The sequence below is a fragment of the Phacochoerus africanus genome, chromosome 9 (genome assembly GCF_016906955.1).
Source record: "Phacochoerus africanus isolate WHEZ1 chromosome 9, ROS_Pafr_v1, whole genome shotgun sequence".
Lineage (NCBI taxonomy): Eukaryota > Metazoa > Chordata > Mammalia > Artiodactyla > Suidae > Phacochoerus > Phacochoerus africanus.
This window is the reverse complement of record NC_062552.1, coordinates 82,230,619-82,255,915: the sequence shown is the minus strand read 5'-3', so window position 1 is coordinate 82,255,915 and position 25,297 is coordinate 82,230,619. Positions and strand designations below refer to the sequence as shown.

At 37.1% G+C, this 25,297-nt stretch overlaps 1 protein-coding gene and 1 pseudogene across 1 annotated transcript; both read left to right on the top strand.

Annotated features, from left to right (window-relative positions):
- Positions 1-11,593: 11,593 nt before the first annotated feature.
- Positions 11,594-12,535, top strand: LOC125136258 (olfactory receptor 4N2-like). The gene has a single exon (XM_047796957.1). It carries the CDS (start codon positions 11,606-11,608, stop codon positions 12,521-12,523), a length of 918 nt encoding a protein of 305 aa, XP_047652913.1. The 5' UTR covers positions 11,594-11,605; the 3' UTR covers positions 12,524-12,535.
- A 10,543-nt stretch (positions 12,536-23,078) lies between these two features.
- On the top strand, positions 23,079-24,014 carry LOC125134885 (olfactory receptor 4K2-like; annotated as a pseudogene).
- Positions 24,015-25,297: the final 1,283 nt, after the last annotated feature.

Sequence of the window (25,297 nt, the reverse complement as noted above, 5' to 3'; positions counted from 1 at the left end):
TAAATGTTAATGGGCTGAACGCCCCAATCAAAAGACACAGAGTGGCTGAGTGGATAAAAAGGCAAAAACCTTCAATATGCTGCCTACAAGAAACTCACCTTAGGACAAAAGATACATATAGATTGAAAGTGAAAGGGTGCGAAAAATATTTCACGCCAGTAGACATGACAGAAAAGCAGGAGCCGCAACGCTCATATCAGACAAAATAGACTTTAAAACAAAAGATATAAAGAAAGACAAAGAAGGACACTACTTAATGATTAAGGGATCCATCCAAGGAGAGGATGTTACTATTGTCAACATATATACCTGAAATACAGGAGCACTCAGATACATACAACAAATATTAACAGACATAAAGGGAGATATTGATGAGAATACAATCATAGCAGGAGACCTTAATACCCCCCTCACATCAATGGACAGATCCTCTAGACAGACAACCAATAAAGCAACAGAGATCCTAAAGGAAACAAGAGAAAAGTTAGACTTCATTGATATCTTCAGGACACTACATCCAAAAAAAGCAGAATACACATTCTTCTCAAATGCTCATGGAACATTCTAAAGAATCGACCACATCTTGGGACACAAAGCTAATCTCAATAAATTTAGGAGCATAGAAATTATCTCAAGTATATTCTCCGACCACAATGCCATGAAATTAGAAACCAACCATGGGAAAAGGAAAGAGAAAAAACCTACTGCATGGAGACTAAAGAGCATGCTACTAAAAAACCAATGGGTCAATGAGGAAATCAAGAAGGAAATTAAAAACTACCTTGAAACAAATGATAATGAAGACACAACCTCTCAAAATCTACGGGATGCTGCAAAAGCAGTGCTCAGAGGGAAATTTATAGCAACACAAGCCTTTCTCAAAAAAGAAGAAAGATCCCAAATTGACAACTTAACCTTCCACCTAAATGAATTAGAAAAAGAAGAACAAAAAAGACCTAAAGTCAGCAGAAGGAAGGAAATTATAAAGATCAAAGAAGAAATCAATAAAATAGAGACTCAAAAAACAGCAGAGAAAATTAATAAAACCAAGAGCTGGTTCTTTGAAAAGGTGAACAAAATTGACAACCCCCTGGCCAGACTCACTAAAAAGAGGAGAGAAAGAACCCAAATAGCCAAAATTATAAATGAAAAAGGAGAAATCACAACGGATACAGAAGAAATACAAAAAACCATAAGAGAATACTATGAACAACTATATGGCAACAAGTTTGACAATCTGGAAGAAATGGACAATTTTCTAGAATCTTATAGCCTGCCAAAACTGAATCAAGAAGAAACAGACCAACTGAACAGACCGATCACTAGAAATGAAATTGAAGAGGTCATAAAATCACTCCCTACAAATAAAAGTCCAGGACCAGATGGCTTCACAGGTGAATTCTATCAAACCTAAAAAGAGGAATTGGTGCCCATCCTCCTTAAACTCTTTCAAAAGGCTGAAGAAGAAGGAATACTCCCAAAGACATTCTAGGATGCCACCATCACCCTCATTCCAAAACCAGACAGAGATACCACCAAAAAAGAAACCTATCGCCCAATATCATTGATGAATATAGATGCAAAAATTCTCAACAAAATCTTAGCCAACCGAATCCAACAACATATCAAAAAAATTATACCCCATGACCAGGTTGGGTTCATCCCAGGTTTACAAGGATGGTTCAACATGCGCAAATCAATCAGCATCATACACCACATTAACAAAAGAAAAGTCAAAAATCATATGATCATCTCAATAGATGCAGGAAAAGCATTTGACAAAGTCCAACATCCATTCATGATCAACACCCTCGCCAAAGTGGGTATACAGGGAACATTCCTGAATATGATCCAAGCCATTTATGATAAACCCACAGCAAATATAATCCCCAATGGGGAAAAACTGAAAGCCTTCTCACTCCAATCTGGAACAAGACAGGGATGCCCACTCTCACCACTGCTCTTCAACATCGTTTTGGAAGTCCTAGCCACAGCAATTAGACAAACCAAAGAAATAAAAGGCATCCATATAGGAAGAGAAGAGAGAAAACTGTCACTGTATGCAGATGACATGATACTATACATAGAAAACCCTAAGGACTCAACCCCAAAACTACTTGAACTGATTCATAAATTCAGCAAAGTAGCAGGCTGTAAGATGAACATTCAGAAGTCAGTTGCATTTCTGTATACCGGCAATGAAATATTAGAAAAGGAATACAAAAATACGATATCTTTTAAAATTGCACCTCACAAAATCAAATACCTTGGAATACACCTGACCAAGGAGGTAAAGGACCTATATGCCGAGAACTATAAAACTTTCATCAAAGCAATCAAAGAAGATGGAAAGAAAGGGAAAGATATTCCATGTTCCTGGATTGGGAAAATCAATATTGTAAAAATGGCCATACTACCCAAAGCAATCTACAGACTCAATGCAATCCCTATCAAATGACCCATAACATTTTTCACAGAACTAGAACAAACAATCCAAACATTTATATGGAACCACAAAAGACCCAGAATCGCCAAAGCAATCCCGAGAAACAAAAACCAAGCAGGAGGCATCACTCTCCCAGACTTCAAGAAATACTACAAAGCCACAGTCATCCAAACAGTGTGGTACTGGCAACAAAACAGACAGAGAGACCAATGGAACAGAACAGGGAACCCGGAAATCAACCCTGACACCTATGGTCAATTAATCTTTGACAAGGGAGGCAAGAACATAAAATGGGAAAAAGAAAGTCTACTCAGCAAGCATTGCTGGGAAACCTGGACAGCTGCGTGCAAAGCAATGAAACGAGAACACACCCTCACACCATGCACAAAAGTACACTCCAAATGGCTGAAAGACTTAAAAATACGACAGGACACCATCAAACTCCTAGAAGAAAACATAGGCAAAACACTCTCTGACATCAGCCTCATGAATATTTTCTCAGGTCCGTCTCCCAAAGCAATAGAAATTAGAGCAAAAATAAACCCATGGGACCTCATCAAACTGAAAAGCTTTTGCACAGCAAAGGAAACCAAAAAGGAAACAAAAAGACAACTGACAGAATGGGAGAAAATACTTTCAAATGGTGCAACCGACAAGGGCTTAATCTCTAGAATATATAAACAACTTATACAACCCAGCAGCAAAAAAGCCAATCAATCAATGGAAAAATGGGCAAAAGACCTGAATAGGCTGTTCTCCAAAGAAGATATACAGATGGCCAACAAACACATGAAAAAATGCTCAACATCGCTGGTTATAAGAGAAATGCAAATCAAACCGACCATGAGTTACCACCTCACACCAGTCAGAATGGCCATCATTAATAAATCCACAAATAACAAGTGCTGGAGGGGGTGTGGAGAAAAGGGAACCCTCCTGCACTGTTAGTGGGAATGTAAACTGGTACAGCCACTATGGAGAACAGTTTGGAGATACCTTAGAAACCTATACATAGAACTTCCATATGTCCCTTCAATCCCACTCTTGGGCATCTATCCGGAGAAAACGCTACTTAAAAGAGACCCATACACCCGCATGTTCACTGCAGCACTATTCACCATAGCCAGGACATGGAAACAACCCAAATGTCCATTGACAGAGGATTGGATTCGGAAGATGTGGTATATATATACAATGGAATCCTACTCAGCCATAAAAAAGAATGACATAATGCCATTTGCAGCAACATGGATGGAGCTAGAGAACCTCATACTGAGTGAAATGAGCCAGAAAGACAAAGACAAATACCATATGATATCACTTATAACTGGAATCTAATATCCAGCACAAAGGAACATCTCCTCAGAAAAGAAAATCATGGACTTGGAGAAGAGACTTGTGGCTGCCTGATGGGAGGGGGAGGGAGTGGGAGGGATCGGGAGCTTGGGCTCATCAGACGCAACTTAGAATAGATTTAGAAGGAGATCCTGCTGAATAGCATTGAGAACTTTGTCTAGATACTCATGTTGCAACAGAAGAAGGGCTGGGGGAAAAATGTAATTGTAATGTATACCTGTAAGGATAACCTGACCCCCTTGCTGTAGAGTGGGAAAATTAAAAAAAAAAAAGTCTCACTATATTTCATAGAGATTATATGCTCTGACTACAATGAAGTTGGGTTAGAAGCAACAGACAACATATTTACCATAAATATTTGCAAGTTGTCACATCCTTCTAAACTACTGCATGTGTCCCAGTAGAAATTATAGAGGATATTAGAAATACTTTCTTTCTCACATTTATTTTTAGAATCTGTAGCTGCTGTTGGAGATTACACAAATAAATGTTGTTAATCACAATGGGGTTTAATGTGGGGAAGTAGTACTGATAAAGTCTTTAAAGAAGTAGGGGACCATTTTCCATGCTGGGCATCCAGAAATGGTGGCCAGAAGAACACTTTGAAGCTAATTTTCCATGTGATTATGAGGAAACTGCAATAATGCGCAAATGGGATAACAGAAGCCATGTTGCCAGGGACAGACTGAAAAAACACACTAATTAACCATAGTCTGGAATCAGGAGAATGATACAGAACACTTTTAAGTTTATTTTCTTCTTTTGCCAATTAATTAATTTTTCTCTCAAATCAAGTGATACATGAATACATTTCATAGGCAGAATTTGGAAATCTAAATGAAGTAATCATTGAAGAGCCCGTTTATATGTTCACAATTTCTTTGGGAAAACAAAACAAAGCAATGCAAAAAATGGTGGGAAGGCATAGGATAATAGTTTTATAATTTTGGAGGTGAGAAGGCTGGTGAAGTATGACATAAAAATAGAAAATGAAAATGAAATGTGATATTTGACATATTAAAAATATCTGTGTGGCCAAAAGTGAAAGAGTGATGAAAATCTGCCCCCCACATGAAGATGTGCAGGTTAGTTTGTGCATAACTATAGAAGTTTACATGGAAATTGAATTGTTTCTTCTGTAACCTGGGATGGTATAAGGGAGTATTAATCCATAAAGATCAAACTAAAATAAATGATGAGTTTAATTCACCTAATACAGAGAAATGAATACATGAATATGAAATTGATATATACCCAGAAAGAAATACAAGCAACTGAAACAAATAGTCAATTAACAATGGAAAACATGGAAAGGTTTATAAACATAATAATAATGTTATTCTCAAAAGCAAACCAATGAGAATAAAGACCACTGGTTCTTGTTATCTTGTAGAAGAATGCTACTCATGTATTATCAACAACAAAAACACTACAAAATGAAAACTGTACTTTTCTGTAAGGTCATGAAAGAGTGGATGAAGCAAAGAAGTCTTTGTATTGAGCTCCAAAGAGGAGGAGGGCCTATATAGACAAGCAGAGAGCTATGACAGCTCCACACCTGTGGGCAAATACCTAGTCTGGATATGGGCAGATGAAGGTGTGATTTACAATAAAATGAGATATTTTGAAGGGATGAGAAAAAGCAAGATGCTCTTCTAATGACCCATGAGATATGGACATATTAGAATCTGAGAAGGCAAATTTGCCTGTCTCATTTTCCCGCTTCCTTCCTTTTTTTTTTTTTTTTTTGTCTTTATAGAGCAGCACCCTCAGCATAGGATGTTCCCAAGCTAGGGGTCAAATCCAAGCTGTAGCTGCCTGCCTACACCCACACCACTTCAACACCAGATCTGAGCCACATCTGCCACCTACCCCACAGCTCACGTAACACCAGACCCTTAGCCTACCAAACAAAGCCAGGTATCGAACCCACCTCCTCATGGATACTAGTTGGGTTTCTTACTGCTGAGCCATGATGGGAACTCCCTCTTTCTTCCCTTTTGTAACCACTAGTTTGTGTTCTATTTCTGTGAGTTTGTTTCTGTTTCACATACACAGTCATTTCTGTTACTTTTCAGATTTCACGTATAAGTGATAACATACAGCATTTTTCTTTTGTGGTCTGACATTTCATAAGCACAATATTCTCTAGGTCTAATCATTATTTGAAAAAAATCAAAATTAATTAATTACAAAATAAATGCTAAAATTTAAATGATTTCAGGATAGGTAATATTATGAGGAGCTATATTAGAAGCTGAGGCAAAAGGAAAAATCTGTAGTGTTCAGATCTTTTATTAGAAAAGTTGATAATCTGTTCATAACTTTTACATTAACATAGATTCTTAAGCTATGGCATTAAAATCTTATTTATCATTATCAGGTTTTGGTTTGATGGTAATTTTTTTATTTTCTTTTATTTTTTAATGAAATATTATTTTTTGAATTATTTCCCTAATACAATTTTTTTATATACGTTCCAGCATGGTGACCCAGTTACATGGTAAATTTAGTGCCTGAGGCAAGTATGTCACTTGCCTCATCCTCATCCTGACCCTGCTTTCTTCCTTGGTGTGTATATATATATATACATATATATATACATATATATGTATATATACATATACATGTATATATATATATATGGCAATAATCTGTCAAAATTTATTGACTTTTTCTCTCTTTGATTTTATTATAAAACATAAGTGAAAATTTTTAGCTTTCTATTTATGTTGGCCTAGCTAATGTGCTTGAAATTTGGTTCTATTTTCTCACCAACTGGGACGATGTTGGTGTTAGAATTCAGGATTAACCCAGGATGGCATTATGTGACATATTTTAAAATGTTAGTCTTTTACAGAGCTCTGGTATTTTTCTTTGCCCAATTCAGCTGACTTTCTAATCACTCCCTTTGGAAATGTTCAGCAGGGTCACGGCAGTCTCAATTCTCCAAAGCACTTTCTCCATTGCATCATAAAAGATTAGAGGAGATTTCAAAAACTGAGGTTCCCTACATGAGAACAGATACTTCTGAACAATGACAAGCATGGTCAGTGAATGTTTCTATCAGGATGGGGAGGAGGGCTACATTGTGAGAATTACATCAAACCTGGAGACTCCAGTTTCTGGGGATGGGGGACTATTCCTATTTACAAGAAATGGGCAGGAGAGAACAATAGAAAACCCATTACAAGGACTCTACTGTTTCATCTTCTGCCTTGGAGTGCAATGGCATAGAGGCCAGAGTTTCAGCAGAATAGCCAGAGCCTTAGGTCTGAATTCCTCAGTGTGGCATTTTCTACCCTCTCCCCAAGGGATTGTCAGCTGCTCCTGATGCTTAGAGTTACTTTAATGATGGACAGAAACTTTCATTCTATTACCCTAATTAAGTGAACTTATCAATAGCTTTCAGAGAGTTGACATCTGGTTTAGAACCCAGGAGCATACAGTGGCTGACACATTTTATGTTCCTTGTAAAGTACAAAGGAAAGGGAAGAAGATGCAAAAAGGGTAGGCTAAGGGTTCTAGAGAAAAGCTTCACAGATTTTATGATTTTGCAGAAGCTTAACCCAGATCTCTTAATTTCCATACGCAATACTTTTGAGAGTTTCTTCTGTTGCCTATGGTTCTATCATTCATTCACACAGGGCTTTGATGGCTATTAGAGAGAAAGTTGTGAAACTGAGCAAAGCTGGAAATAGAACCATCTGGCTGCACTGGCACCCTTACATGAGGGCCTTTTCACCTCCATGGTGTCTTCTGTCTATTAATCACTCAGGAGTATGTAGCTACCATCACCCAGGGTTCATCTTTAAGATGCTGACAAAGGCTGTCATGGCGATGTGTTCATTCATTAGACATACCTTTTAACCTCTAATGCTTTCAGGGTTAGCTTTGGTTTGAACTTCCTGGAGGGAGTTGATATTACCATCATCACCACAACGTGATCTTCAGATCACCCTTGTCGGTTAGAAAGAGTCAACCCATCATTCTATTTCTTGAATAAAAACTCAGAGTTCTGATAGCTAAGCAATGTGCCCAGGGCCACAGAGTTAGCGAATTTCTGAGCCAAGACATCAGAATCAGATAAAATGATTCAAACCAAGGAGAGTTCTAACACTGCCGAAAAAGGTAGCATTTGAAGGAAATTTAGGGTTACTTTAATCTAGCCATCCCATTTTATTAATGAGATAATTTCCTTGCTGAACACCCATCCATTTGTTTTGTGTGTTGAACATCATCAGCATCAGTATCCATGAACTATGTGATCATGTTTCAGCTTGATCCACATTTTTCAGAAAATGTCAACTTGTTAATTTGCACTTAAGCAAATTGTAATTGTCAATCAATATGCTGACAGACTCTGCAATGAAATTATGGCAACTTTGTCAAATGTATTCATTTCACTAGCATTATATTATGAAATATTCTTTTTTAAAAAATTTAACTGTTCTCATTACATCAGGTTCACTTATGTGCAGAAAAATTATAAGAGGAAGTGGGAAGTAATTAATGAGTGATATACATTTGGTAAATTGCAAAAAGAATTCAGTTGAGGAGAAAATGTTTAGCACTACAGAGTGAATTATACAGTTTTATTTGTAGACCAGATGTTTGAAATGGTAGATATTGGGAAGCATACACGTTGCTCATTCTTGGTTGTAAGGAAATAACAATGACATTAAAAAGAAAAAAATATATATATATGTAATGGCAAGACAGGGTTGTGATAAAATGAAGTAGCAATGAACAAAAGGAAAAATGGAGAGAGCAAAAATATTTCAGATGAAAGAGTCTAAACAAATGAAAGGGATAAAAAGAGTGAGCTTTAAGAAAACAAGAAAAAAGGGAATGAAAACTTGGGGGGAAATGAAAGACAAGTAATCAACAGTGGCCCAGAAACTACAATCAAACATACAAAGATAAATTAGGAAAGCAAAGGCTTGTTGAGAATGAACAGAAGGAAAAGAGGAACAACAAGGAAAGAAGCAAGCCCATTGGTCTCTAAACCTGGCTGCAGCAGTGGTCTGACTGGAGTGAGCTCCAGGCAGGCACAGTGTTGTCTGATGAGGTTTGTGTCTCCACCCTCAGAATCAGGAAGCCTGGCTCCCTGGCCTTCCCTATTCCTCTACTGTCTCTTTCCTGCCAGACTCAAATGAGTCTCTTAGTTATCTGAAGTGGCAATGAAGGTTAGAGATAGAGTGGTGACCATGTAGATTTCCCTTCGGACAACACTTTTCCCACTAGTTTGGCTAACATGGAGTATTTTTTCTGAAGAGAGCCATATTTTGTAGAATTTTTTTCCCGAATTGTATTTTATTTTACCTAGAGAAATGCTCATCTGAGACACAGTCTCTGGATCTATGCCAACCACCATTTCAGAATCGCAGGTCCAGAGGGTACATAGATGAGGACAGGACACGGGAAGAAAATGGATCAAATAGGTCAGGTAGGGTGGAATCCTGTCTGTTGGGTAATAGTGAGAATGCAGAGATGAATGATAGGAAGTAGTCAGAGAGGACGAACCTATAACCCTCCATCACAGAAACCTCAGAAATCCTGAGATGTCCTAGAGACATCATCAAACATGGATACATCATGAAATAACCAACTCTGAGTGAGCTTGTGGGAAGACCAAAACCTAAGAGTAAGTAGAAGGGGCCCTTCATTTCCATTCCTGGATTTCCTGGGTATATTTATATAGGCAGATGATGCAGTGAATAATGAGAGAAATGGCTGCTTAAGTAGAGAAAAGGGAGAAAAGAAGCTAATTGCAGAGCCAGAAAATATTTTTTTCTATTAAAATTCTGTTAGGTCTCACTTTGCCTAAGGGAATATGTGGTGTGTGTGTGTGTTTGTGTGAGAGAGAGATTGTATGTTTTTATGTGTGGGTGCCTGTGTGTGGTATTCGTATATGTGTGTGTGTGTATATATATGCATAATGTTAAAACATGACTTTCATAAATTCCATCTGGGCCTTACAGTAGTAAAATATATAAATCTGTATATCATCCATTTTATTAAGCTCTGAAGATACCTAAAGGGATATTTTTAATGTTTCTTAAATACAAACTCTAATGATTCACTGTATAAACATACTGTTTTGGGGGTGTTTGTTTTGTTTTGTTTTGTTTCATTTTTAAATTTCTTTTATTTCCCTCACATTTATCTCTTTCTTTCTTTTCCAAGTACTGAATCATTAGCATTTTCTCTCAAACTGTTTCCTCCTCTTTGTGCCCCATGTTCCACAGAACTTAAGACAATAGTGCTATTTAGTTAAATAGTACGGATTACATTGTATTTTTCTGTAGAGTAGTAATTTTCAAAGTTTACAAAATTCATTGCCATAACAAAATATTTTTGAACATGTGCCCTAAGTATATTCACATTTAATTATAAATTAATATACCATTATATTAATATATTATACATATTAAAAGTAGCATTAAAAAATAAGAGGCAGTGACACATACAATTATATACATGTAATAAATGTTTAATCCTATTTCTTTTTTGCCCTTCAGCAAATCATCACATACCTTTTCTAGAATAAGCCCATACCACTAAACACACTGAGCCTTAAGTCGGGATGGCTCCCTCATCCAAAGTAGTGTTCTTTTAAATATATAGGGTTAAATTTGTAACTCTAAGGTCTGTAAAGGAGTGATTTTAGGCTAGTATATTATTTTTAGTTATTAAAGTACACAAAAGAGCATTCATTGATTAAATCTGTGCAAATAGTGTCTTCATGTGATTAAACTGAGTTGTACACACCTACATTCTCCTACTACTTGTCAATCGGAACAATAAATAAAACTCATTCTAAAGTTTGGGATTATAACCACAGTAGCTTTCATTTCCTTGTCTCTGAAAGGAACAGATTAGATGAGGACATTTATCGTTACTTCCCCTTCTTCCATGCTATGGTTTTATGTGTTGAAATAATTAAATACAAAAATTTATTCTAGCAAATTTGGTATTGTGGCATGTTGTTTGTTGAAAGGCTCTTCTGTGGGCATCATACTGGTATCAGGAAAAGAAGACGATTAGGAGAGTATAATGAATAATTGAGATTCAGATAGTGTTAATTAAGCTGCATGGACAAGGTGTGACATGGCTATCTATGCAAGTGGTGCTTAACAAGGGACACAGCTAGGAGGCTACATCTAAGTCATGGGAAAAGTGGAGTTATTGTTGGGAATCTGGTGACCAGCTGGAGTCAGGGGATACAAGGACGGCAGGTCAGAGGGGGGCAATAAGAGAAAACAGAGAGCAAGGCAGAGAGGTAGAGACAGGATCTGGGAAGTCCATGGGCACTGAAGAAAGTGAATATTCAATAAAAGCTTTGAGTTAGTGGATGAGGGAAAAAGGCATGTAATTCCAAGAAAACTGCTAAGCCTCAAACACAACACAAACCCCCAAATGCAAATATCTTGATAATGAGAGTCATGTGTTTCCCAATCGGGTGACTTTTCCTGTGACTCTAGGAGGCAGGAATCCTGAGAAGGTGCAGGATGCTAGACTCTGAGTGGAGAGCTGTGCTGTGTGGGAATAAGTACATGGCTGAATGGGAATAAGAGTGTGGCTTTGGAAATGGTGTGTTTGCTTGCTTGTTTGCTTGTTTACATTGAAAGAAGAAATGTTTGGAGTTTACCCAGGATATTAGAGAGGGCTGAGATGAGTTGTTTTCAGACGAAGTGATGGATATGTCAAATAGTTTTAGCTAGAGAACCACTAGGGTCTAGATGTAAGACAGAGTAATAACAATAAACTCTGCTTCTTGATGTACTACAGGCTGGGGAGATGGAGAGTGAGAACAGTACTGTGGTGACTGAATTTATCTTTGTTGGTCTGACCCAGTCTCGAAATATCCAGCTCCTGGTCTTTGTGCTAGTTTTCATTTTCTATCTCATCATCCTCCCTGGAAACTTCCTCATCATCCTCACCATCAGGTCAGACCCGGGCCTCACGGCTCCACTCTACTTCTTTCTGGGCAACTTGGCCTTCCTGGATGCATCCTACTCCTTCATCGTGGCTCCCAGGATGCTGGTGGACTTCCTCTCTGAGAAGAAGGTGATCTCCTACAGAGGCTGCATCACTCAGCTCTTTTTCTTGCACTTCCTTGGAGGAGGGGAGATGTTACTCCTGGTGGTGATGGCCTTGGACCGCTACATTGCCATCTGTCATCCTTTACACTACTCTACTGTCATGAACCCTAGAGCCTGCTATGCCTTGTCCTTGGCTCAGTGGCTTGGAGGCTTTGTCCACTCCATCATCCAGGTGGCCCTCATCCTCCACTTGCCCTTCTGTGGTCCAAACCGACTAGACAACTTCTTCTGTGATGTGCCACAGGTCATCAAGCTGGCCTGCACTGACACCTTTGTGGTGGAGCTCCTGATGGTCTTCAACAGTGGCCTGCTCACCCTCATATGTTTTCTGGGGCTTCTGGCCTCTTATGCTGTCATCCTCTGTCGTGTCCGTGGTTCCTCCTCTGAGGGGAAGACCAAAGCCATGTCCACATGCACCACCCATATCATTGTTATATTTCTCATGTTTGGGCCTGCTATCTTCATCTACACCCGCCCCTTCAGAGCCTTTCCAGCGGACAAGGTGGTTTCTCTCTTCCACACAGTGATCTTTCCTCTGTTGAACCCTGTGATTTATACCCTTCGCAACCAGGAAGTAAAAACCTCACTGAAAAAGTTGTTAATCAACAATTAGCCTGATCAAAAGTGGGAAATATGAGTAAGAAAATCAAGATGGGAGAATTTCAGCTGAAATCAATTTATTTATTTTCCAAACATGACATTTATAGATCACCTCCCATTTGTCAGGACTGTTCTAGGCATTGGGAAAAAGCTATTAGTGGGAGAAGTAAAATCACTGCTCTTTGAAGTTAAAAATCTAGTAGCAATAGACAGCCAATCATGTAGAAAATAAACAGCATGGATTCAAGAAGAGATATCCTGAACACACTAGAAAGAAAAGCAAAATATTAAACAGCAAGTGAGAAGTGGGGTAATAAGTTTATATTTAGTCTTGAAGCAGGGCCTTTATACAGAAGTGAAGTTTGGGCTGATATCTAGATAAATGGGATATGCCAACCATGCAAACATCAATGGGCAGAACTTTGCAGGCAGGTGGGACAGGTAGTAAAAAATGTGAAGACAAGAATGAACTTGGTGTATTTGAGGATCACAGCAAAGGTCCAAATTGACTGGGATATAATAAATGAATGGGTAAAAGATTAGAGTTTGTGTTGGACATCCTTATAGTTTCCAACTATATATGGGTCTATGAAGTGAATGAGTTTGCTTTTTTATATAAGTATAATAAAAGGCTATCCTAAGGGTTTAAGCAAAATAATAAATTCTCTCATATGGTTTCATAAATGACTTAGGGCTGTAAACTCAAGATTCTATGATGACATCAGAGTTGAAAAATAATCATTAAACAGGAAATTCCATGCTTATGTTTTAAAAGGAATTAAACTGTAAAATTTTCTTCCATAATTATTTAGAGGAAGGCAAATAAAAGTTGTCATTTTCATGTGGAAAGGCCATGGAAACATTTCACTTTTTTTCTCTATAACTTCATTATTAGTCTTAGTGGACTTTTTTGATTCCTAGCTGTTTGCTGATCTCATCCCCAACTGAGTGTATTAATTTCACACTGAGTGTACTAATGGTGATTCTTTGGTGGACCAGTCAGGAATCCATTGCAATCTAGCTATGTAAAAAAATATGATTTAACATAGAGAACTACATGCTTAGGAAACAGTTACAAAGTCCAGAAGAACAGACTAAAGCTAGGCATCCAGAGATGTCTCCCAGAATAACACAGGGCACAGAAGCTGTTGAGGTGGCTGCTTTTGCTACAATCTTTGCAGTTTTGTCTGAAAAATGCCATCATGTTAGCCACAGACTAGGGACAAGATGATGATCCAGAGCTACTGTGCACCTATCAGGTCTCCCCTAGACAAAGAGAAGCCTCTATTGCTACTGCCTCTCTGCCTAATTGACTTAACCAAATTTAAGTTTCTTCTGAATATACTGAATGGGCAATATTCAAAACAAATCTGGAACCCAAAATGCTGGGGATTAAATGCCTTTTTTTTTTGTCTTTTTTATCTTTTCAGGGCTGCACCCGCAAGATATGGATATTCCTAGGCTAGGGGTTTAATTGGAGCTGTAGCGCCGGCCTATACCACAGCCACAGAAACACAGGATCCAAGCTGTGTCTGCAACCTAACACCACAGCTCACGGCAATGCTGGATCCTTAACCCACTGAAGAGAGTCCAGGGGTTGAACAGGAACCTCATGATTGCTAGTCAGATTCATTTCCGCTGCACCACGATGGGAAATCTTGGATTAAATTTTTTATATTTTATTTTCAAATAATCAAAATTAAAATGGCTATGAATATAAACCATGTGCATGGTAAAAATATTCAGGTTACATAAAGAGTTTTCTCTTTTCTCAAATACCTCCTCCCCATCTTCTCTCTCAGCTTATCTTGTAGCTTCCTATTTCACTGAGAAAGGAGAAGAAATTAATTCCTCAAGCTTCTACCCCTCTGTCTTCCCACACACCTGCCTCTTTCCTGAGACTGGGTTACCTGATGCTGCTCCTACAAAAGCTCATTCTTCCATCTGTGCATGAGAATACACCCCCTCTTTCCTACTAAGGGCCATCACCCTGGTAATTCTCCTTTCTCTCCTCTGCACTGTTAACTTTTTCCTCCATATTGGATTTTTTTCCCCTTAGCATATAACCACTTTTCTTTTATATTAAATAAAAACCTTTTTTTGTCAACTTTCTCCTTCCACAGCTTCCCTTTACAGCAAAGCTTAATAAGTAATCTAGACTTTAAACATTAAAAGACTTTTTTGTTCATTTGTTTTTTGTCTTTTTAGGGCCCCACCCATGGCATATGGAGGTTCCCAGGCTAGGAGTCAAATCGGAGGTTCAGCTGCCAGCCTACGCCACTGCCACAGCAATGCCAGATCTGAGCCGTGTCTGTGACCTACACCACAGCTCACAGCAACGTCGGATCCTTAACCCTCTGAGCGAGGCCAGGGATTGAACTTGCAAGCTTAGGGTTACTAGTCATATTAGTTTCTGCTGCGCCATGATAGGAACTCCTAAACATGAATAGACTTTTAAAGAGCAATTTTAAATTTATAGAAAAGTTGAGCAGAAAATACAGAATTTCTATATACTTTCTGCCCACCACTACATATATATTTTTTTTCCTTATTAATATCTTGCTTAAGTGTGGTGTATTTGTAATGATTGATGAACAAATATTGATACCTTATATTAAAATAACATCCAAAATTTACATTAGAATTCCCATTTTCCATACAGTTCTATGGATTTTGATGAAGGCATGTTACCTATCCATCATTACAGTATCAGGCAGAGTTTTTTTCTGCCCTAAAATTACTGTGTTCCACCTATTCAGCTCTTCCTCTCTTCTCTCCTCAAGCCCCAACAACCAATGATTTTTAGCTAATTCTTTAGTTTACCTTTTATAGACTGTCATGTAGTTGGTATCACACAGTGCTTAGTCTTAATCTTTTCAGGCTGGCATGTTTATACCCTCTGCTTTTAGTGTCTTTCCTTTCAATTCACCCAATCATGCTGATAAAATAGTTCTTCTCGTGACCACCAATGACATCAATGATCCTTATTCAGTCTCATCATATGTGACTTCTGAATGACACTGGACACAATGCCTTCCCAGGACTCTCCACCATCATCTTCCCCTCTCTGTCTAACCAGCTGTTCCTTCATCCTTCTTTGAGAGTTTCTCTTTAGCAGCCCAGCTTTCCTGGCTTTAAGTCCTATATCTAAATATGGACAAGCTCTCTGCATAACTTTCTCTCCTCTCCACAGAAGCCTATGCCCCTGCTGTAGGTGGACTTTAATGTATCTCTGCATGCATAACATCCCAAACTGACACCTGATTTTTTAATTTTTAATTTTTATTTATTTTTATTTTTTGCTTTTTAGGACTGCACCCATGGCATATGGAGGTTCCCAGGCTAAGGATTGAATTGGAGCTGCAGCTGCTGGCCTACACCACAGCCACAGCAACACGGGATCCAAGCCATATCTACAACCTACACCACCACTCACGGCAATGCCAGACCCTTAACCCACTGGGCCAGGCCAGAGATCAAACCTTCATGGATCCATCCTCATGGATCCTAGTTGGGTTCATTAACCACTGAACTATGAAGGGAACTCCCTGACTCCTGACTTCCACCACACCCCTCTCCTCACCCCACAACCTGATTTCAGTTAACTGTACTTCCATTTTTCTAGTCTCTGGTCCAAAAACTTGGATTTGTACTATTTTTAAAATATTTTATCTCGTATTCCACATCCAATCTGTTAACAAGTCTAGATTAGCTATACCATCCTGAAATTGCCAAATTAGATCATTTCTCCCTTAGATTCTATCACCTTGGCCCCAACCACCATCATCTTTTGCCTCTGTTAGTGCTGCAGCCTCTTTACTGGTCTTCTGTTCTTGTCTCATTTTAGTTCTTTCTCAGCTGGGGATCCAGAATGATCTTGTTAAAATACAGTCACATCATATCTGTTTTTCCAAACTCTCAATGACTTCCCTCTTACTTAAAGAGACAAAGTCTTTTCTTGTGATCTATAAAGGTCCATATGACCCTGTGGATATGCTCCAACTCCTACCCCTTTCTACTCTCTGACCTCTTATCTTACTACATTCCATCTCATCCATTCTATTCAGCCTACAGGCCTCCTGATCCTTGGATAGGACAGGTTGGCCCTCTGACCCGCCCCCGTCCCTGCCCCAGAAAATCTGACTTGCTGTTTCCTCTGTCTAGAATATGCTTTCCCAAGATATTGGCATGATTCATTTATAATTTCCTCAAATTTGACCTGTCCTCAGATGTCACCTTTCATGTGAAACCTTCCCTGACCACCCTTATTGAATATTGTACCTCCCTGCTTCCCTGCACTGTTTTTGTCCAAAGCACTTATCCCCTTTTAACAGGACACATGTTGCACATGCTTATTTTTTCTGCCTTTTTCCACCATAGTATATAACATCCATGAAAGCAGAAATTGTTTCTTTTGACTACTTCCTGGCACAAAGAAGGTGCTTGTAAATATTAAATAAGCAAATTAAAGAATAATGTGAAAATTACATCCAATTCCACCATTCAGACATATCTAATATTAAAATTTTGTCAGTTTTACATGTATACATGTATTATTATTTTTATAAAAACTGAGTCATATTACATATGGTTTGTAATTTATCCTTTTACTATTAAAGGCATGCTTTAAATAAGTAAATATAGATCATAATACTCAAATGAATTATTCATTTATCATTTACTATTGATTTAAATAATCCCCTGCATTTGTATATTTACAATTTTGCTACTATAAGCTAAGTTTATATTAAAAATGTTTTAAATACTACTTTTCACTCGTATTTTAGTAGTTTCTGGGAATAAATTTTTAAAACTACAATTGATAGGTCACAAGGTATAAACTTTGATATATAGTAAAATTATGTTGATTTCATTTTCCACTAACAAATATATGGGATTATCTGTCTTTGCTATTTCTAAGAGTAGTATTTTCTTTCTTTCAAAGATTTGCCACTGGAAATGATCAAATGACTATACTTATTATAGGTTTTGATTTTAATTATTGTAAGTAATATCTGTTGATCAAATACATTTTTTCCTAACAGGCATTTTTTATTTTTAAAAATTGAGGGAAAATTAGTATATGAGACTATATTAGTTGCAATGTATAATGTAGTAATTTGATATTTGTGTACACTACAAAGTGATTAAATGAATTTTTTCATGTGTTCCATTTTCATTTGAATTTCTTTTAAAAATAGGCATGTCCATTTTATCCATTTGCCTTATATCACCTACTGATACATAAAAGAAATGATCTCTGCCATTTATGCTTAAACATTTTAAGCACTTCTGAAAAATAAAACTAGTGTTTGTGCTCCTAAGCAAGATGAAGTAGCATAATAGAATACCCTCCAAAAAAACTGACAAAATCCACAAAACAGCAGATTTCAAGACACTGAACATGTGCCTCTGAACTCCATGCTCTTTCTGAATTATCTTTTATTGTTATTACTTTTCTGTTCATCCTCTTGCCTTTTCCAGGATAATTCTAGTAATAATCATATACACTTATCTTTAATTTTAAACAAGGGCAACTATTTCAGATTTACTGAATCTTTGCAACTGTTGTGGTGTTGGTTGGTCTTTTTTGTTTTAGTTATTTCCTTTCTCTTTTCAGAAGAGAAATAAAACAAAAATATCTTAAAAACAAAGTTGCTGTTTTACTTATTTCAAAGCCTGCAAGGAATGTGGCCAGTTAAGGAAGATTTCTGTGGGCTTTATTGCTGGTCTTATGAGGAAAGTAGGATAACTGTGGTAGCTGTAAAGAGTTCACATCACTGAGGTATTTGAGGAGAAAGCTGTGTTTGGAGGGCAAGTCACAGACGGATAATTGACCCTCAAGTCTTCAAGACTCTCACTTATGGGTTAGCATTGAGATTTCACACCTAGTATCTTCCTGAACTGTGTCCTGAGTATTTCAAAAAATTACATTAATAATTATAATCACCTCAGCTATTCCTTTTACTATATTTTATTCAGCATTTTCTCTTTGCCAGGCATTGTGCTGAATGCTGTGCTTTTATTTGTATAATTTAATGCTTAGACCCTTGTTCTAGGCTATTTGTCGTGTACCTGTCTTTACTTCTTTCAGCTACTTTAAGCTTTTCAACTTCTCCTTCCCCAAAGTTCACCTACCTGGCAGCAGCTATCAGCATACTACTAGCCTGTAGTAATTTTTAATGTCCTGTCTGAAACTTTACTGCAGAGATTCTTTCTTTACATGATTCTTCAAGTAATCAAGGGTTTTCAGGTGACAAATTGCTTTAGCCCAAAGGAATAACTTTTCCAACTTTGGGACATTGAACACTGGGCATAAAAGTGGGGATGTTTCCTTAATCAAAGGAACAATGTTTTGCTTTTTAAACACTCCTTAAACAACTGCTCAAAGGTCTCCACAAGGGCAGCCCCAGTGGTGCTTTTTCTCTAATGAATATTGTTCATCATGAATGCACATCCTCACTTTAATAATATTTTTTATTTTCCCACTGTACAGCAAGGGGGTCAGGTTATCCTTACATGTATACATTACAATTACATTTTTCCCCCCAGCATTTCTTCTGTTGCAACATGAGTATCTAGACAAAGTTCTCAATGCTATTCAGCAGGATCTCCTTGTAAATCTATTCTAAGTTGTGTCTGATGAGCCCAAGCTCCCGATCCCTCCCACTCCCTCCCCCTCCCATCAGGCAGCCACAAGTCTCTTCTCCAAGTCCATGATTTTCTTTTCTGAGGAGATGTTCATTTGTGCTGGATATTAGAGTCCCGTTATAAGTGATATCATATGGTATTTGTCTTTGTCTTTCTGGCTCATTTCACTCAGGATGAGATTCTCTAGCTCCATCCATGTTGCTGCAAATGGCATTAGTTTCTTCTTTTTCATGGCTGAGTAGTATTCCATTGTGTATATATACCACATCTTCTGAATCCAATCCTCTGTTGATGGACATTTGGGTTGTTTCCATGTTCTGGCTATTGTGAATAGTGCTGCAGTGAACATGCGGGTGCATGTGTCTCTTTTAAGTAGAGTTTTGTCCGGATAGATGCCCAAGAGTGGGATTGTGGGGTCATATGGAAGTTCTATGTATAGGTTTCTAAGGTATCTCCAAACTGTTCTCCAGAGTGGCTGTACCAGCTGACATTCCCACCAACAGTGCAGGAGGGTTCCCTTTTCTCCACACCCCCTCCAGCACTTATTTGTGGATTTATTAATGATGGCCATTCTGACTGGTGTGAGGTGGTATCTCATGGTAGTTTTGATTGGCATTTCTCTTATAACCAGCGATGTTGAGCATTTTTTCATGTGTTTGTTGGCCATCTGTATATCTTCTTTGGAGAACAGCCTATTCAGGTCTTTTGCCCATTTTTCCATTGATTGATTGGCTTTTTTGCTGCTGGGTTGTATAAGTTGTTTATATATTCTAGAGATTAAGCCCTTGTCGGTTGCACCATTTGAAAGTATTTTCTCCCATTCTGTAAGTTGTCTTTCTGTTTTCGTTTGGGTTTCCTTTGCTGTGCAAAAGCTTTTTGGTTTGATGAGGTCCCATGGGTTTATTTTTGCTCTAATTTCTATTGCTTTGGGAGACTGACCTGAGAAAATATTCATGATGTTGATGTCAGAGAGTGTTTTGCCTATGTTTTCTTCTAGGAGTTGGATGGTGTCCTGTCGTACATTTAAGTCTTTCAGCCATTTGGAGTTTATTTTGGTGCATGGTGTGAGGGTGTGTTCTAGTTTCATTGATTTGCATGCAGCTGTCCAGGTTTCCCAGCAATGCTTGGAGAATAGACTTTCTTTTTCCCATTTGATGTTCTTGCCTCCCTTGTCAAAGATTAATTGACCATAGGTGTCAGGGTTGATTTCCGGGTTCCCTGTTCTGTTCCATTGGTCTGTCTGTCTGTTTTGATACCAGTACCACACTGTTTTGATGACTCTGGCTTTGTAGTATTTCTTGAAGTCTGGGAGAGTTATGCTTCTTGCTTGGTTTTTGTTTCTCAGGATTGCTTTGGCGATTCTGGGTCATCCTCACTTTAAATAGCAAAGCACACTCCACAGCTTTTGCTGCAACTTTGGGAAAAGTGGGCTCAACATTTTAATAACTTCCACTGCAAGCAGACTGTAGTGTCTAATTCTTGATCTTCCCAATGTTCCTGCTTTCTAGTGGCTTTTATAGCAAGAACAGAGAACACATATATCCATACTCTAGGCTTCTGATGTTTACCAAGGACTATGGTGATTTCAATAGGTTTGTGAATCTTGAAGGATATGGTGTTTTTGATTTCTCATCCTTAGCTGGCTGGTTAAAAGCTGGAAATAATATTAAGGATCTTGAGAAGCAGTTGTAGTCTGTGTTTTTAGGTGAATGATTTTCATTTAATAACTGTACAGATTAAAAAATAAGAGAAGTAGTAAAGAAAAAATATGTAATTTGAAGACATAATGATGGATGATTTAATTAAATAAGTATTAGAAATGCTTCTCTGAAGATAAAACTTGACAACTATTTATTCACTTACAATAAATACATAGCATATTAATAATATGCATGTAAATTTAAATTAGGTATAATAATAGTTTGTGTTATTACTACTTACATTATAAAGTCAGGAAAATAAAAGAAATATTCAAGTATCCAAGGTTGAGAATTTTTAGCACCTTTAATATATTAAGATACTCATACTATTTTTATAAGAAAAGAAGTAATTTAACTTCAAAAAGGATGAAATGATTTTGGGAACATGAGCTTTCATCTTTTTCTAAATTGCTGACTTGAAACTAGATTAGAATAGTTTTATTGTAAATATTATTAATTAAATAAAACAAGTATTATGAACAATATTCTGAAATTTGGATTCTGAAACCGAGAGGATTCTTTTTTTTTGTCTTTTGTCTTTTCAGGGCTGCACCCATGGCATATGGAGGTTCCCAGGCTAGGAGTCTAATCAGAGCTACAGCCACCGGCCTACGCCAGAGCCACAGCAACGCCAGATCCGAGCCGCATCTGTGACCTACACCACAGCTCATGGCAATGCCAGATCCTTAACGCATTGAATGAGGCTAGGGATTGAATCTGCAACCTCATGGTTCCTAGTTGGATTTGTTTCTGCTGTGCCATGATGGGAACTCCATGAAACCTAGAGAATTCTTGAATGTTTCCAGGAAATATGCTTTAAATAGACCATCTAATTTAATTCTTTCAGGTAAAGAGGCCAAATCTGAGAGAGGCTACTGAAGTGCGATCAAGGTCACACAGCAGGTCAAGAATGAAACCCTCTTAACCACTGTGCCACAGTTCAGTTTTAACATTTCTGGGATATTGTTCTCTGACAAGTCTTAAAAATGATAATAAAGATTGAAAGAACAATTTGAATAGTGCATGTAAATGAGGATGAAGCCAGATTTTTCTCCACAAGGGAAAACAGGTCATTTAAATTAAAATCATTATAGAAGGTATTTGCAGAACTTAAAATCTGCTGTAAGTTGAAAACTCAATTTTGAAAAGTGAGTCTGAGTTCTTAAAGTAAGCCTTTTTTTTTTCTCTTTCAATTGACTCTGGCATCATTTTGACATACCATCATCAATGTGAGTTTCTTTATTTGATTTGTTTTGTTTCTAGCATCTTACAGGCTGGTACTAGAAAAGGTCCCAAATGACATGCATCTTGTATATTGCCTTGGTTTTGTCCTAGAATCTTTCTTCTAATCTCAAAAATTTTGTTTGGAACATGAGGAGAAACTAAGAAGCAATTTTCTCCCTCTTTAAAAAAAATATTTCTGTGAGATCATGAAATAACTCTCATATGTTATTCAACTTTATTTCATAAAGTTGAAAATAACTCATATGTTACAGATATGCCTTTTGGTCTTCAGTAATTTTATTATATTAAGAAATTAATTTACCATTTATATATTAATAGTTAAAATAGCCCTTATCAATACTGATGAAACAATTTGAAAATATGCAAATGAAGTGTGAAAGTAACTGGATTTTTTGTAGCTGAGAAAACAGGAGGTCACTTAAGGAAAAACTCACTTATCACCCTCATAACATACTAAATGGGTCTTCTGAAATCATTATGTTAAACTCTCTTTTAAATCCAGGTTCAACAACAGTAGAGTCAACATAACTGCATTTTTTTTTTTTTTGGTTTAACAGAAAGCTTTGAGAGTTTAAACCTCATTTAAATTTTTATTTACCTGATTTATGAAGTAGAGCACTTTCACTTAGTATAAACATCCTCTGTGACTATGAGTAATATTAACTCCTTAGTCGATATTCAGAAAACAATATTATTATATGGATATGTGATGAGTATAACCCAGTATGTACTTGATGCTGAACAAAATCAAAAAGTTGTCCATGAGTAGTGATATCTGAGAGCAATTGTTAAGTGGTTCCAAAAAGAAAAATCTTGGCTGAGATAGGTATCTGTTGGATTTTAGGTAGTCAATGTTCTGGTGAATTATTAACTGATATCATAACTGCCTCATATATAATTGCAGAAGTATCATATTTTCTAGCTTTGTCATTTTGTTCCATTTTGTCATTATAGAGCAGAGCCTGCAGATCAATGGAGGGGGCCAACCATTCCAGGGTGTCTGAATTTGTATTACTTGGACTTACTGATTCTCCTGAGCTCCAGATTTTCTTTTTTGTGATGTTTTCCCTTTTCTACCTGATGTCCATGTTGGGCAACTGCCTGATTTTGCTTACAGTTCTGTTCAGCCCACACCTTCACTCCCCCATGTACTTCCTGCTCAGCAACCTGTCTCTCATTGACATGTGCCTGTCCTCCTTCACCACTCCAAAGATGATCAGCACAAGACGATCTCCTTTGAGGGCTGCATTTCTCAGATCTTCTTTTTGCACCTCTTCACTGGGACTGAGATTGTGCTGCTCATCTCCATGTCTTTTGACAGGTACATTGCCATATGCAAACCACTCCATTATTCATCAGTTATGAGCCAAAGCATGTGTGTGGGGCTTGTGGTAGCTTCCTGGACAGTGGGCTTTCTGCATACAATGACCCAGTTAGCTTTTACTCTGTATTTACTGTTCTGTGGGCCCAATGTTGTAGACAGTTTCTTCTGTGACCTTCCTTTGGTCATCCAGTTGGCGTGTATACATATATTCTTGGAATCTTCATGATTTCAACCAGTGGCGTGATTGCTCTTATCAGTTTTCTGCTTTTGCTCACGTCCTACATTACTGTTCTTGTCACTATAAAGGACCACTCCTCTTCAGGATCATCTAAGGCTTTGTCGACCTGCACTGCACATTTCATAGTTGTGTCAATGTTCTTTGGGCCCTGCATCTTTATCTATGTGTGGCCTTTCACAAACTTCCTGATGGACAAAACACTATTTTCTATACCATTCTCACCCCTTTTCTGAATCCACTTATCTATACTCTGAGAAACCAGGAAGTGAAGACAGCTGTGAAGAAGAAACTAAGTAACCAATATTTAAATATTGGAAAAACCACCCCAATGTATTCTGTGCAATGAACATAGATCTCTTGGTCTGATATTTAATAGCAACAGTTTTGCTCTCAGAACAACAGAAAAGTAAAGTTGGAATCTTTTAAGTCATTTAGTTTAAATTCATGAAAATAAGAAGATAGGGCTGAGAGATGTGAAATGTTTTGCCTAGAAGTTAGTGGAGTGTTTGCAAGCTTTTTGCAATTATGGATCCATTTGAAAATCTGTTGAAATTAATAGGCTATTTTTATTGAAAAATGTACGGATAATCAGAATTGTGAATATAAATTCAGGCTTCAGAGACTCCCAAATTCTGTAAACATGTATCAGGTTAAGACTACTTAGAGAAGCCTGAGATAAAGATTGTTCTTTAGTCTTCTAACACAGAACCTTCTCACTCAAATGCATAACCTTGTGCTCTTCTTAAATTAAAACTTAAATTAGAAGTGTAGAACTTAATTAAGTTATATTAATTATGTTGGGCATGACAGGTTTTTTCATATAATTAGAATATTTTCATGGAAAACTGATATTGTAAAGAGGTTCTTTTGAATATTGTTGAATAATCTTGATTCAGCAGGTCCAATTGTTTGGGTTCTGAGTCAACACTGAATGAAAGAGAACAGTTCAGAGGACTGAGATTTAACAATACAGTTTTTTAAAATAGATATGTGGATACTATTATACTTGAGTAATTGATAGGAAATAATCAAGTGGCAACTTGTAAAGTTTAAACACAGAAAATAGACTTACTCAAATCTCATTGGCTTTCAAAATCTGGTGGAATATCATAGATTTGAGGAATTCATTAATATCAAGACTAAACCTTTAGAAAATTATTAGCTATTATATTCATGATATAATAGCTAATTATATCATCCAAATAAATTATTCCAAAATATTAGTCTTAGTGTGGGGTATATGAGTATACAAAATAATGTAGTTTGTGGAAAGAAAGGATAATAATTCAAAAAATGTATTATACAATTCTCCCTAATTTGGTTTATTACTGATTATGGTAAATATATTTTTTATTACAAGACAGTCTTTGAAAATCATCTGGTCAAGCATTTTGCCTAATGGCTGAAGAACCTAAAGTTTAGAGAATTCACAAAACTAGTTCAAGTCTGGATACTGTAAGGGGCAAAGATCATTGTTCTAAATATACATGGAACTTAGAATTAAATCTTGGATCTGTCTTTTCCTAGTTGTGTTATCCTGGAAGATTCATTTTACCTCTCTATCCCTTTTTAATCTATAATATAAGGATGATAAAAGTAAATTAATTGTTAAAAAGTATATTAATTGCT